We start from the raw sequence: 15,655 nt of genomic DNA on the forward strand, positions 1-15,655 counted from the left end.
TGTTATGTAGGTCTGCGCTATGCGTTTTAGCCAATGTATCAAAAGTCGTCAAAGTAGCCCCAACGTTTTCACTCAGAAACTCTGTAGTTACGGCTTAAATGAAGTAGTCGGTATATCTAAATTCTGAAGAGGACTTTTTCCATCTATCAATAAAATTTGAAGACAAAATGTTAATGCATAAAGGAGTTATGAAACGCCAAAAAATGTCTGTTTTTGAAAGTTTAGGCGACTTCTGGTCAAAGTAGTCACGTGATTAATATGAAAATGGATGGTTATGTTATTCTCGCAAGGTATAACTATGTTATGGTTTACAATTTGAAAGAAATTGCCTAAGGTTTTATCGATTTGTTGAAATACAGTGACTAGCGCTATATTACGTGCTTTTAGATGAAATGCCGAAAATCGTTAGTAACCTTCGCATTAAGAGTCCTAACTTCTTAGCGTGTTTTTCAATGAAATTGTTGTTTTACGTGAATACTGGCATTGACTTTTTATGCTGATTGTTAAACTTTCATAATAATACTTCAAAGCGTAAAGGAGTTGGTAGATGTTGAAAAGTGGTTGTTTTTAAAAGTTTTCAACAACATGATTGTATAAAAATAGTTAGTTATGTTACTTTCGCTCAACTGATGATTCTATGCAATAAAGTTTTTAAAACTTAAACTATTGTGGCAATTTCGTAAAAAATCAACTTTCGTTTAAAAACTTTAAATAAAAAAATTTTTCGTCTTTTGCCCCAAAGCACGCCACAAACTCATCAAGTTTCAAGAAAATTATTACAAAAACCGCTAAAATATTAAGATTTAAGCGTTTGAAAAGCGTGGAGCCTATTTTAAACATTAATTAAAAGAAAAATTAAGTGTTCTATTTTTTTTGCGCGTATATGGGCTGTGCGTTTGCTAGCAGTAACTTTGATTAGTATCATAAAATAAGTAAAAAAAATTACATTCAAACTTTGGAAATTTATGTTTGAGGCCGATTTTGGGCTGTTATTCTAAGATCACATAATCTAATGTAAGTGTCCTTGTTTGGATGGGAGAGTACATAGCAGAACAACCGAACAAAGTTTCATTGCTTTATCGTAAATACTTTTAGAGTAACATTAAAAGTAGAAATTGGAATTGTAGAGGTGTTTTCTTATGGTTATTGGCACATAATCAAGTAAACTGTTTTTTTCTCTACACATTGTACAACTACGCTAATTATTTCTATGAAGTTAAAAGGAATTATCTTAATCAAACGTTTTTCAATAATCCGATTTATTTCTTTAAGCAGTATCCGATTCATTGATATTTTTACTTATGGTTAGATAGGATTTGGTTTGGGACTTTAGATTTGTATGCAATAAAACGATATGCGATTAACCGACTTCGTCTTTGCTGTATTTAATGTGCACATTTTTTATTGCGATCTTTCCTTTTTTGTGATTGAGGGAGAGGTAGTTTTCCAATTCTGCACTGTTTTTTTTTTTTATAAAATCAACAATGGTAGGATCAATTTTGAATATTTCCATTGCTTCAAGGATCCATGACTGTGGAACCGAATTGAATGCCTTTCCATAGTCTATGCAAGTCATACTTATATATGTTTTTCTTTCTTGGCTGTTTTCTAAAATAAATCTGTTGAAGTAAGTTGTCTTTAGGTTTCTTCTTAGGTTCTTTAGTTCCTTTTTTGCATCCTTTCTGTTTTGTTGGTAGTTATTATTAATATCATTACTTATTATTATTACTAATACTATGTTTTTATTATACAAAATTAATACTTTTTCTGTACCTAAGCGGTTAGTAAATATATATATATATATCATAAACCTATTTTTATATTCGATTTTTTTTCAGCTTTTGTCTCTATGCAAGCAGGGAATCTTGATGAAAGCGGCCTCACAAATAAGACAGAATCTTATGAAGTTGATAGAGACACATATGTAATGTTTTTGTCATATATTTTTTCGTAATTGGAATATGCTAGTTTTAAAGGTTACAATAGTCACGTTATACCTAAGTGAGAATGTCGTGTATATTCCAAACTATTGTTAGATTTTGTTATCCTTGTTATATTAAGTAAGCGGAATTTCCCAGCGGAAATTCGCTCAGTTCATAAAAGTTATAGTTGTGGAATCTTATGAAGTAACAATTGACGTAGTTCAGTATCCAAATGCAATTGCCATTGTGACACACTTTAAAATTTCAGTAAAAATAAAACTATAACGGACAGTTTGTCGTCTCTCGTTAGTGTAGACAGTTTGTCGTCTCTCGCGCCCCCCTTATGAATCTTAAACGCCCTCCAGTTTAAGGACCCCTGATCTAAACTTGTAAAAAGCCTGTTTGTCTGCCGGTATTTTGGCAAATGAACTAACCATTTACTTGCCATCTAAAGTAATTTTCCATTACATCGGATAATGTGTACCTGGTCAAATAGTAATTTAAAACTAATTGCAAGTGTTGTGTCAGAACTGACGTAAAGTTACGTAATGATGTCTGACACTCAACATTGTCGTAAGGAAAACAATAGACTAACCTAAGGCTGCTCCAATTGTTGTTGTAGAACAGGGGTCGGCAACCTACGGATCGCAGGCCCCGGCCCGCATCCCCTTTACAAATTGTAGTACTGTAACTTTATGACTCGCCTAGTAGTAACCTATTTTATGAATCTTCTCTTTTTTGCAATATCTTGCATTGCGTACTAAAAAGAAATTCTCTTATGAGAAATCGTACTTTATGATTCATTGTGCCAAACTTCACTCGCGCCCAGGTGTAAATAAATATGTTTGTTAAATCACAATCTACGCTTGTAAACGTGAGTATATATGTTCTAATGTTCCAAAGCTTTAGCTGTGGGAGAGCAAATACTTTTTCATTTACCATTTTGGTAGGTCTACGTGTTTGATTTGTAACTTTTCTGTTTCCGTAAACAAGGAATTCCACATAAAGCGCCGTTATGACACGAAACATACTAATTTTTCCAAGCTTATAGGTCAGAAAAGGAAAGACAAACTTCATCAGCTTAAAAAGGGAAGGAGACGAAATTAGTATGACTCGCCGAGACCTTGCAGAATTTAGTTTTGGCCCACGGTTAGGAAAAGGTTGCCGACCCCTGTTGTAGAAGTTTGTACGTCAAAACATATGACCAGATTTTAAACTGCCAAAATGAAAAACAACAATAAGCAAGGCAGCATTTTGATATCTTATCGTAATAATACGGCAGTTGTATCTCGTTTTATTTAGTCCTATGCCTTGCCTAGACGCTATGGCACAAGTCCACGTGAATAACTTGTTAGTGGGTTATCACAATGACATGTCGCACTAAGATACTGGTAATGGAAAGTACTCCACAATCTATTACTCACTGTTGTTAACTGTAGACTTGGCAATGTTTTCAACCAATTTTTTATGGCCTAAATTAGTTTGTGAAACAGCTCAGTGCAATGGCTGTGGTCAAAAATTAAAAAATAGCTGTTTACTGTTGTGTTGACTCTATATTGCTGTGCCTAACAACACAAGTTCTACACAACAAACACAACACAATTTCTAACCGGTAACATTTTGCAGTTTTCATGACATATCTAGATTTTGTATAAAATGTTTCTTAGGCGGCAAGTGAAAGTGTTATGGTAATCGATTTGGTTAGATCTTTTAGATTTGTTTCTCAATGGCAAATTCATCCTTCATCTCTAATCAGAACTAATATCATGCTGCATTGTAATATGGTAAATAATGCAAAATGGTACTGCTAGATGTGCTGCACTTATTTTCAAGTTTATTTTTAGTTTGGCTTATGTTTTGTCATTTCTACAGGTCTGATGAAGTTTGGCATAATACTGTGCAACTTGCAATTCAATGTTTGACCAATCATGCACATGGAACGAAACAGGATTGTACTGATTTTTGTGAAAAAAATCAGGTTACCAATTTCTTACTTAAACTTCTACTAAGGAACCTCGTTTGTGATGCCAACCATGGTGTGAAATGTTTAACGATAGTTTTTGCAAAGTCGGAATTTGTCAAGGAACACATTTTCCTCAATGAGCTCATTTTGACTATGTCACAGTCTGATAGTGAAGGTAAATATTAGTTTTTGCAAGCTTACCTATGATATAATATTTTATAGTATTTATATTTTAAAAATGGTAAAAAAATTGTTTTGCTGCTTGTGTTAAATCTTAATGTCCTTTTCTGCAGGTGACACTATGTCAAAGATTTTAACTGCTCTGGCAGATATTATCAAGAAGAAAGAATTATACAATGATGTGGTCGAGCTTTTGCATGCTCTGTCAACTGATTATAACAAATTAAGTGATTTGTCGTTACACTTTTTTTGGATTGCCGTTTCCTGGCATGTTGGATCAAATTGTCCAAACATATTTTTTATGGGATGTAAGCTATTGTATTCAGCCACCACTTATTTCCAGAAAACACTTCAAGGAACAATTCATCTTGAACATATAGATTGTGACATAAATTCTTTGCTTTCTCATATGTTTGATCATACAATGAAATCTGTTACAAGTCAACATTTCTTTTTACTCATTTGTAAAGCTTGGCATCAAATCATTACTGCTGCTGCCAAATTCAAAAAACATTTTACTTCCAATGAAGTATTTATCCCTTGTACATCCTTATCTGTGGACTGTATATCTGACAATCCTTGTTTAATATCAATGGATAAATGGGCAGCTTCAATAGTCGCTCATTTGTTGAACATGTCTGGTCAAATTTCTTTTAGTGATGAAACCGCAATTCAAGTTGTTAATAATACTTTGTTTCATCTTTTTGATTGCATGATTCGAGGGGTTGATGATTTGTTGCAATTTTTATCCTACATTTTGCAACAAGTCTTGCTTTCTGATAAATATGATAGTTTGGTTTGTGTGTCTGTGTTGTACTTGGCTTGCAACATCATCAGATTGACAAGAGACATATCAGAAAACGTAAGTTTGAGCATATTATCCTTTTTGTATTTTTATTGTATTGTAGATACAAGTTCTTAGATATGGGAATACAGTAGTCGAGTCTAAGGACTATGGAGTAGTACCTAATACATGGTGGTGAAATGTACAGTGCAGTAAATTTCCACCTACAGACAGTTTAAAATACAATTATACAAACAAGATCTTATATGCTGAAGTCATGAAAGTGTGTCAATTAATGCAAATCGTTTAACCCGCTTCCAATGGTATGTATGTGTTAATTTGGGTTTGATGTATTCACTATCATTATTGCATACTTATCATTGTGTATGCAGGGTGTTCCATAGAGCTGGGCAGAGTTTGAAAGATACATAACTGCAAACCATAATTGGTCTACACATTGCAACTTTCAATCAAAATAGTTTTATATATAAAGTTAGTTGAAACAATAATGTTTATTAATGTTACTGTTTTGCAGTGCGTTTGCAGCAACAGTTACTGTAATGTAAATCTAATTGAAAGCTGAACTGTGAAACACGATGCATTCACACAAAAAAATAACTTTTATAGCTCTTGTTGATACATGCTTCAGAAAAACTATGTAACATACAAAGTAAGTAAAGTTCTCAGTTATACTTGGCTGTTGTGTTACAAACACACAAAAATGTACATATGGATTAGTAAAACATTTTTGACAATGATAAACAAACAACAATTAATAACACACATAATCCATATAAATACATAAATTACTTTGTAAATTTATAGATAGTTTTATTGTGGATTTATGAGCATTTGGTCATTTTTTATAAAGAATACCTACCAGTTATTATCATCATTTTGAATTTAAAACACTGTCTTTGAAACACCCTGTAAAATGACATCTAACATATACTCAATGTGTTTTTGCTGAGGTGAGAAAAAGACATGACTATGTGCCACCATACATCACAGCAAATCGCATTTTTGTTGTGACTGTAATGAACTGAACTGTGTAGTATGAAATTCCATTGCCAGATGTTATTTTCCAGATTTACACAATACTTTCCATCTTTTTACTTGTACACTACTCTTTCTCTTCATTGACAAAATGCAAAGATGCTCATTGTGTGCTTTTTGTACAAACCAACTGTATCTTCATTATTGACATTACTATCTCCAACAAGTACTCAGACTCGACTGAGTAATTTCATTTTACCCATTCCTACTAGCTGTAGATATTGTTTTGTTTATATTTCCCACCGGAGCTATTAAATATTTTTGGCTTTAATTTAATTTGTGTTACAGGAATCTAAAATCATTTTGCAAACATCCAATTCAATAATTCCAGCTGTGATGATTGCATGTACCAGCACAAAATATGGAATTCGAAAAGCGGCTGTAGTAACTATTCAAGCCATGGCTTCTTTGAATGAGTATATAGTTATAGTAATTTCTTAGAAATAAGACATGTCAAGAATCGAGACTTAAGAAAGAGAATTTAGAAGCGCACTCCGTAAGGTTATGAATAGGTTGCTGTTGCTTTGGCTATTTAACTACCCCTGTAGATTATTGCTCTAATTGTCACGTAACAGGGTGAATATAAATTCTTTGAAGGTTTTCTCTTGTGGACTTATTTCAATTTTTGGATAAATTTTCTAATGAAATATTGGTTGATGCCGGCCAGTGCTCAAGCGTAATAGCTGAATACTTTTCTTGGGAAAAAAGAGGTATTTGTAATGGTTTGCTTATGATAAAGGTTTGTGTTTTTTGTGAATGCATTATGTTTGAAAGGAAAGTCTACAACAGGGTTTGGTAACCTTTAACACTATAAGATATAGGTTGGGGCTATTCCCACCAAATTAATATCATGTGGAGCTACTTATCTTATTTTACATGAGGAGGAAGGAAGGTAGCACCACATAAGTAGCCTGTTTTTAACGATTTGAATTTCATATGGTATTTCACATTTTTAATTATATGCCCTTAAAATTTCCGTTTTTTGATCCTTTACGGCAGTGCTTTTCAACCTGTGGGACGGTACGCACTTGTGCGGTTGAAAAAAATTGCAGTGCGGATGACAAACGCGGTGCGGATGAAAATTGTGCATATTTTTTACTTTTTCTGACTTGGAATTATCTGTTTTGTCTTCCCATTGGCAAAGACACCACTGCATTGAGCATATTTACGAAAGTGCACAATTACTTTTCACAACATGGATTGATGTGGTCGAAATGTAAGACTGTGTCCACTGACGGTGCCAGGGCTATGGTCGGAGTTCGTAACGGGGTTGTTGCCCTCATAAAGCAAGCCTCACTGGAGGTTGTAAGTATTCACTGCATTTTGCACCGCGAAGCATTGATTGCCAAAAAACATGTCAATGAAGCAATCAACTGCCAACTCGCTGACGTGATTTCTGACGTCATTAAAATTGTTACTGAAATACTGAAAAGCTCAAAGTCAAATCGTGCGTTTCATGAACTTGTCAAAGAAATGGGAGATGGTGAGCGTCTTGTTTATCACTCCGAAGTGAGATGGCTCTCTCGCGGAAAAGTAATGGAGAAGGTTTGGAAGTTGCAAGGGGAACTTGTTGTGTGGTTTAATGAGCGAGATGATCATAAAGCTCATTTGATTCAAGACTTGTTTTGGCTTGCCAGGCTAGCTTATATTGTTGACATATTCGGTCTTCTTAATGAGATTAACGCCACTCTACAAGGAAAGGGTATTGACATATTCGAAGCGACCTCAAAAATCACTTCATTCAAACAAAAAATTCAAATTTTGAACGACGAAATCTGCAGTAACAGTCTTAAAAGTTTGAAGACTCTACAGACCTTCATGTCCACATGTAAGTGGGAAAAAACAGAGCACAAGTTGGAGCAGCGTATCATGAAGGTGGCGAGCTCTCACTTGCCCACTCTGCTTGATAGTCTTGAATCTTATTTTCCAAGCCATCAGGCAGAAGCATTAAAAGCAAAGCTGTGGGTTTTGAACCCCTTCGGTGAACAGGAGCCTCCGGGACCTTTGGGTCATACTCTCAATACCGATTTCTGCCAGCAAGCCTTTTTCAATCGCGGAAAACACGCTGCATTTTGGATAGGAGTTCTGGATAGTTCTTATAAAGACCTGGCCATCCAAGCACTAGAAGTTCTTGTACAAAACCCCACAACTTATTTGGCCGAAAAGGGCTTTAGTGCACTGGTTGACAACAAAACGAAGAAAAGGAATTGTCTTCATGATGAGACGCTTGATGACCTAATGCGGGGAGCTTTGGAGCAAGAAGTTGTGCCTAACTGGTCTGAAATTGCCAGAAACATTCAGCAGCAACCGAGTCATTGATAAAAGTTGTTAAGTCTCTTCATTTAAATGAAAAAGTGTTAAGTCTCTTCATTTTCTTTTGTGTAATAATTTTCGGTTGGTTTAAAGTGCGGATGAAATTTTTGCGAAAAAAAATGTGTGGATGGTTCTCAAAAAGGTTGAAAAGCACTGCTTTACGGTATATATCTATGTTTAATGTATCTGGGATTGACTTCTTAAAATAAGTCTTCATTGTATTGTCATTTACCAGCAGCAGATAATGCATCTGAGGACAGTTAATTTATGCAAACGCTTCTGATTTTATTGTCGTGACAACTGTTTTATAATAGAGGTGACCATGGTTAAGACAGGTTTTGGAGAAAAATGGACCATTATGTTGAATTGTTCGGTCATAATTACTACATATCTAGCCTCCTTGGCCTACAAGGTGTTAGGTGACTCGTGCTTAGGTTTATGTAAGTAAAGGAATGCCGTGGTTACATTCATACACTTTTATGTATTTGTACCCTGCATTAAAGAACTACAAGTCAGTTTAGCTAAATTCAGCATTACTATTTGAAGTCATGCTAAAAGGTTAAATAGCAAGTTAGCAACACACGGTTCTGGAACCAAGTCAAAAGTAGAATGTTTTGAAAAAGTATCAGTATGTATAAAAAACAGCATGCATTGTTGCACAGTTAGATCACTAACAATGTTTTAGATCTCGATTTAGTCACTTATGATAGTGTCATGGAACAGTTTTTATATGCAAGAATTGCCATCAGTATATAGTTCTCCCCTTTTCCGCCACTTCTCTTATTATTAATGAAACCTTAAATGCTAAATTATCTGAATCATTGTACATGACTATATGACTTGTATATGACTGTGTTGGCATGTTTTTGATTTTTTTTATTACAACTTAATTCAACGCAATAGTTTTTATAAGCAAATCCCTTTGTCTATTCCCCTTTTCTGTTGATGTGTGTTTACGCATGTTCATGAAAACTTTTATTTCACTTGGTGTTTTATGATAATATTTATCCTCAGATTGAGGAAAAGTCTTTACACGCCTCCTCATCACTCGTGCCCTGGTAACCAAGCTAGTTAGTGCAAGTTCCGTTTGTCAGATATTTTTTATTTGTTTTTTTTTTACTTTTTGTATTGTATTGGCCGAGTTTAGAATTGTCCATCAGGTCCCATGAACGGGAGCAAATCTAAGGGATTGTAACATCCGCGTGATAGCCTGTCATATCGGGCGTTTAAAACACGTACAACACACTCTGATTGACTCTCACCTTCATTACTGGTATGGTCTAATTCCATATTGTCATGTATTGTAGTGTGTCATTACACCTACATGCAAGTAAATATATACTGTAACATAAGGATGTTTAAACAAGCATTAAAAAAACTGCCTGGCCAGGATTAATACAGATTAAAATAACTCTTTGCACTCGTACTAGTACTAACCAAACAGTTACACGCCTTGTGACTGAACAGAAAAAAGTTAACACATTATACATGTGTAAGACGTAACAGAGCTACCATGCGTATACCGCATGATCACAGAAAACTACAATACCGTACATTACTGTACATTGTTTGTAAACAATAACAAGATTGACATACTGTAGTAACAAGTGTTATCAATAATAACAAGATTGACATACTGTAGCCAGAGTGTATCAAACACAGAACACAAACCACAATTTTACGAGACTAGTTCTCAAACCTCTTGGATATAGAGCCAACTTCAACTGGTCACATAAATAGGAAAATGTTATTTGTGTAATTAAAGTAAAATATGTATCAAAATGAAAGGTATTACACTAATCACAACAATATGGTGTTTCAAATGCAACTGTAATGTACTTACTTAATTTAATTAAATCTGCCCAGACAAACCGTATTAACCTAAGTTTTGTTTTTATTTTGTTCTGGTAAATATAGAGGAAACAACATCCAAACTTCTGAATGAATTGTTTTTGAAACATGTTGTTCCATCACACAAGATGAACATCAACTTGAGAGCAAATTTGTATGACAAATGCTTTTCTCAGGTATTGACAAATTCCGGGTTGGTCAGAAGTATTGTAATAAAATAGGCCATATTTTGTGCATTTCATCAAATATGTAAATTATGTGCTAATGTTTTTATTTATCTTTAGATTGATAACATTCTGGAATTACAAATTATGCTGCCCACTATAGAAACGTTCTTAAAAACACTGAAAACAAATCCTGAAAGCTTTGATGAAAGTAGTTGCACAATGCTGAAACAGTTTTTAAGAAAAGTTTCATCAAGTTTAAAAGTTGACAGTAAATATTTGCAAATATTGCTGTTTTTTTTGAGACTTGATGGAATTGAAATTGCAGAAAGAAAAGTTCACCAAATATTTTTTGATCTTCAAGGTTTCACCATAGGTAAGCAAAGTTTTTAAAAATATTGGGCCTTTCATAATATCGTACTTTTTACAGCACTAATTTTGTGATTTACTTTCAGGCTTAATTAACAACAAGTTTTTTAAGCCACTCCCGGATCAGGTTAAGCAAATTATTTTACATGAACTGATCTCAATAAATACAACTACTCCGTCAACCATAGTTGGAGCTGGCTCAGTAAAAGCTTTCAAGGTATCTGTCTACGTTTAAAATAGCTATTGCAGACAGCACTGTCTAAAAGTAACTTAACAGAAGGCATATTTCGACTTGGTTTAGCTGTAGATGCCATTATTACCCATTTGCAAAAGTTTTATTGATACCCTTTTTTGGTTTCAGTCCTTAACCTTGGATTCAAGTCTTGTTGTGTGTGAACTTTTATCAAAAGCTGAGATGGTGGTTAATCCCACCACCACATTGTCCAATACAATAACCGCAAAATTTCTCAGTACTCAGACAGCAATTTCATCATCTGATACTGGTATAATTACATTTATTTGAATGTTTTGTTTTACTGACATTTAGTTTTACAGTATACCTGTGTTTTGAATGTTAGATATGGTGCATTTCAACTATAGATACACCCGAGAATAAAGTTATAAAAATTCCCAACCAATATTTCCAGTAGAAGAAAACATTAGTTGCCTTAATCGAAACAGTCAACTTGGGTCCAAGTTTAATTCAAGGGTGTTAAATTCTGATTGAATGACATATCTGATAATAACAATAACATTTTAAATACCTTTTTTATGAAATAAGTAATGCTCCTTGTAGTTTGTATGATGTTATGCTCACACTTTTAAGGATGTGAAGGTTTGTTTGTGTAGAAAAATCTTGGAAGGAATTGACTGTTTTGCTGGAGCTGTTGCATCACAAAAAGAGAATCACAAAGCTTCATGTGAGTTAGAAGTTTTTAGCACTTCTTTTTTCTCTGAACTTATGGAAAGTATTTTATTTTGCAGAAATTAGTTGGACCATTGTTTCAAATTTTAGAGGAAATCACAAACATCAGTTATGACAGTCATGACTACATTATCTTACTTATACTTGGTTGCCTTTTGAATGTTTTCAAAAGAATTACATATGGTGACCCACATGTCAAAACTGAAATAAGGAATGCAGTTAAGGTATGTCTAGATTAACGGATAGCATTTACAACCAGCAATATAATACTTTCTTTATTTGTTGTTCAATGTTTTAAATAGATGGTACTTAAACATATTGTATACCTTTTGTACTCCACCACAGCAGTCTCAAACCACTTGACTTGGGTAATTTTGTCACGGGACCACAAAGTGTCCACACATATGCAATGAAAGATTGAAAAGTAGTGAAAACTAATATTTTTCTATGATGTCATCGCTGTCGGTTCCTGATTTAGCTTTACAGACCCAGGCGAGGGTGAAAGAGTCGTGGGCACAGGTGGCACAGAAGAGTTGTAGGAGAACACGGTTGCTGAAGTCCCTCCCTTTTAATTGTTCAGTGTTATCTTATATGGCACTTTTGCAGGCGGTACATCCTTAGGTTTAAATCCATCATTTTGCAGTTATTTGTGATGACTAGAAAGTTATCATAAAGTGAACTGAGACATTCTGCTCTCAAAAAACCTGCTCAGTGCTCATTGCTGGTGTGTGGAAAACACTGAAGCACATAGAAAAACTCAACTTTCTGAGAGGGCAATTCTCGAATAATAGAACTTAGAACCTATTACAAATATAATTAACCACTCAAATTGGAAGGGCAAGTGCAAGTGCAAGGTTGTCTTGAAGCAAGAACTTTCTATGGCCACTAAGCTTTCAATTTGGAACTCAATTTTTCTTCCCATTCTCACCGAGAGTTATGAATCTTGGGTAGCAATTGAATGAGTTCTCTCATTGGTACAGGCTTCGGAAATGGGATTTATAACATGGTGCAACATTACTACATAAAATGAGTAACACTGAGATGGACAAATCTCCAAACGTTGCCATACTTGTCTTACAACCTCATAAGAAACAAACGGATTTGAAGAACCGGAACCAAAAGAACTAAGCGATATGATTGACTTGGTCTGGTCATAACTCGGTATCCCCTTAACCAAACTGGCAAGCTTTTTGAAAATTTATGGATAATATAGGCAGCTTATGGAGCTATTTGTCCGCTCAAACTTCCTGAGAAGATACAGTGGGTTCTGATAAGAAAGATCTTTTGCAAAATCTTTTGTATAGCGCAGTAGATGTTGTCATTGCCCTTAATTAAAGAATATGGTGAAATCATTCACGTTTTGACACTAGTCTAAGAATTTGTTTCCAGAGCATTTGAAGCTTGTACTTCAATTGGCGATTAGGGACCCAAGCTTGTCGCAGTGTAACTGTTTAAACTAAGTAATTAATGCTGAACGACAACAGAATAATACTTTGTGGCGTCATAATAGCAAAAATTAATACACATGAAAGTAAAGCAAATAACAATAATGAAAATAGTACCCAGTAAAAATACAACTATGAAACCAATGCAACTACCAATTTCACTTCTAGAATTGCACTTGCAACGGTCAGTGCATTCCAAGAAATAATGTTTGCATTTGCATCGCCAAGACCATTGCGTTTTTCAAGCTCTTTTAATAAGCTCAGCACACCCTTTTGATGCTTGTGATATCGTTATACACATTGGCACTAGCACCATGTCATCCCTTTTTTCCAACCCCATTCCGTGATATCAGGTGTTCTCTGCCACTGCTCAAATCATTTTCCCCATATGTACTTGAAATGGTATATGTAATGATTTCTCATTAACATGATGCTTCGATCTAGATCAAAGATGATACTAAATTAAAAATGTTGGAAGAAATTACACATTCACTCAATCACTGTACATTCACACCTAGCCTGAATAACTGCTCATTTTGTATGCTGCATTACCGCTTCCTCTGCATGGAAAATGTCATCGATATATGACATTTCTTGATCAAGTGCCATCTTTTGTTATAAGACACAGCGCTTAATTCACTACTGCGGCCGTAGCACAAAACAACAAAACATTGTGGGCAGAAACGCTAGGATGAGGATTATATAGTGTGAAACAAAGGTAAAGATGGCGACATTAATGCAGTAAACTCATTTAAAATATTTTGAAATTCATGTATAGACATGAATGAATCCAAAGCCTTTCAAGTCAGGAAACTAAGATCGGTAATCACCGCAACATCTATTTCAACTGTGAAAATATACTTGTTTGGAAAGTGGTAGGAATGCTTAAGATGCAAAAAAGACGTGTCAGCTTCTTCATGATTGCAAGGAAAAATGAAATCGTTTGAAAAGTTTGAGACAGACAGATTTGGTTAAATGTCTGCGTCTGTCTGCGGTTAAATGCACGAAATTTCCTTGAGAACTTGAGCTGTTTTTCTGGCTGTGCTACTTCATGGTTCAATGTCGTGCATGGAATAGGCTTAATTACTCAATTTTTCATATTCAGACAAAGATGGTGGATAAGCATGGTTTTTGTGGCAAAAAAATCAATGAGATCCCAATTCGTCTGTGACGAGCTGCATACAACGATTTAAACAACTTACAATTTAATTTGTTTTTTTTGAAATAGTGCTTCGTTTTTTTTGTCTGTTAAAATATATTCAAACAATAAATATGTTCACATTTGCATTGGTTTAAATCCTTAGCTACTTATTGATTAATGCATTTTCAAGACTCTGCTCAATATAATGATATCTACAATTGGTATATTCTTTTATTTCAAGGTTGAATTTCTGATAAAATGCATCCATTCAAGTGACAACACTAATATTCACCAGCTTGCTTTGCTATTAATTTTAGAAGCTGTTTCAATCTGTCCAGTAAGTTCAATTGTATCAATATTGTTGGTCCCTACTGTTGAAATTTACTGTATTATCAAGTTCCCTTTTGAAAATATTAGTTAGCTCAATTTTCAGAATTTGCAAATAGTTGACTCAGATATGTAATTATTATGGTTATTATAATGTATTATCCTCGATTTCAATATTACAAATGAATTACCCATTAATTGTTAAGTTTGTAGCTTAAGTTTTTGTTCTTTCAGAATTGGTATGATTGATGTATATTGTTACTTTTAGTAAAGTTGTGATGTATTTTTACAGGAAAAAGTACTTCATAGTGTTATGTCCATCTTTACTTTTATGGGAAATATTTTGATGCGTAAAGATGATTCTTATTCATTTCAAGTGATGACACACATCATTCGAATTATTGTACCACGATTGATTTCAATGAGGGTATGTAATGACATAGATGTTTAAATAACTACTACTTTCGAAATAGTTTTATACAATACTTTTGAGACCAATTAACCAGAGCTGGGTAACTGCTCTTGTAAAAAAAAGGTCTCTCGCGCTTACTTTCTTCTAAAAAGAACAGAATGTGCTCTTTTTACGCTCACGCTCCCACTCGTTTTGGCAACTAAAAATTGTTTCCACTCCGGCGCCAATTGCATTCTTATGTTGCAAACATCAAATTTACATTGTAAAATGTGTGTCTTACTGCAACTGTAATTGCTTATCAAATTATTTGTTGTCAATGCTATAGGAAATTTGATGGAATCCCATATTGAAGATTTATTTTGTTCATGCTTGCCACAAATGATTAATATGTGACTATAGTTTTAAGATCCTTTTAGAATTGTAGATGCCATTATTCAACAATTTAATATTCTTCACTTTCAAATAGTGTTGCACGTAATTACGTAACGGAGCTGCTGCCATGAACGTTTGGTACATATTACGTTACTAGGTATACTTTATACGCACAAAACATCGACAACTATCTTTTTATCGCTATGCACTTGCTGTTTAAACACAATGGAAATGTGTGCGATATCTGCACTCTGCTCCTGGCCTAAAAAACCAGGCAATCACATATTGTAATGTGACGTAATAACCGTACTTTGATAACTATTGCTACGACCGTAAATAAAGTATGGCAATGACACTGCTAAACTGTTAAACCGATATCAGACTGCGTGAAGCCTAAGAGAAATACATTGCTTTCGCGTCTTTTGCAGAAG

At 34.3% G+C, this 15,655-nt stretch overlaps 1 protein-coding gene across 1 annotated transcript in view; it reads left to right on the forward strand.

Annotated features, from left to right (window-relative positions):
- The window catches only part of LOC143461267 (HEAT repeat-containing protein 1-like), a 76,945-nt gene that overhangs the window by 36,050 nt on the left and 25,240 nt on the right, over positions 1–15,655 (forward strand). Inside the window, exons 11-23 of the mRNA XM_076959121.1 lie at positions 1,839–1,924; positions 3,795–4,060; positions 4,179–4,927; positions 6,194–6,321; positions 6,503–6,615; positions 10,136–10,245; positions 10,354–10,609; positions 10,689–10,819; positions 10,964–11,105; positions 11,452–11,522; positions 11,587–11,751; positions 14,355–14,450; positions 14,733–14,867. Coding sequence (XP_076815236.1) covers positions 1,839–1,924; positions 3,795–4,060; positions 4,179–4,927; positions 6,194–6,321; positions 6,503–6,615; positions 10,136–10,245; positions 10,354–10,609; positions 10,689–10,819; positions 10,964–11,105; positions 11,452–11,522; positions 11,587–11,751; positions 14,355–14,450; positions 14,733–14,867 — 2,448 coding nt within the window. The remainder of the gene's footprint in view (positions 1–1,838; positions 1,925–3,794; positions 4,061–4,178; positions 4,928–6,193; positions 6,322–6,502; positions 6,616–10,135; positions 10,246–10,353; positions 10,610–10,688; positions 10,820–10,963; positions 11,106–11,451; positions 11,523–11,586; positions 11,752–14,354; positions 14,451–14,732; positions 14,868–15,655) is intronic.

Source organism: Clavelina lepadiformis, chromosome 5 (genome assembly GCF_947623445.1).
Source record: "Clavelina lepadiformis chromosome 5, kaClaLepa1.1, whole genome shotgun sequence".
Taxonomy (NCBI): domain Eukaryota; kingdom Metazoa; phylum Chordata; class Ascidiacea; order Aplousobranchia; family Clavelinidae; genus Clavelina; species Clavelina lepadiformis.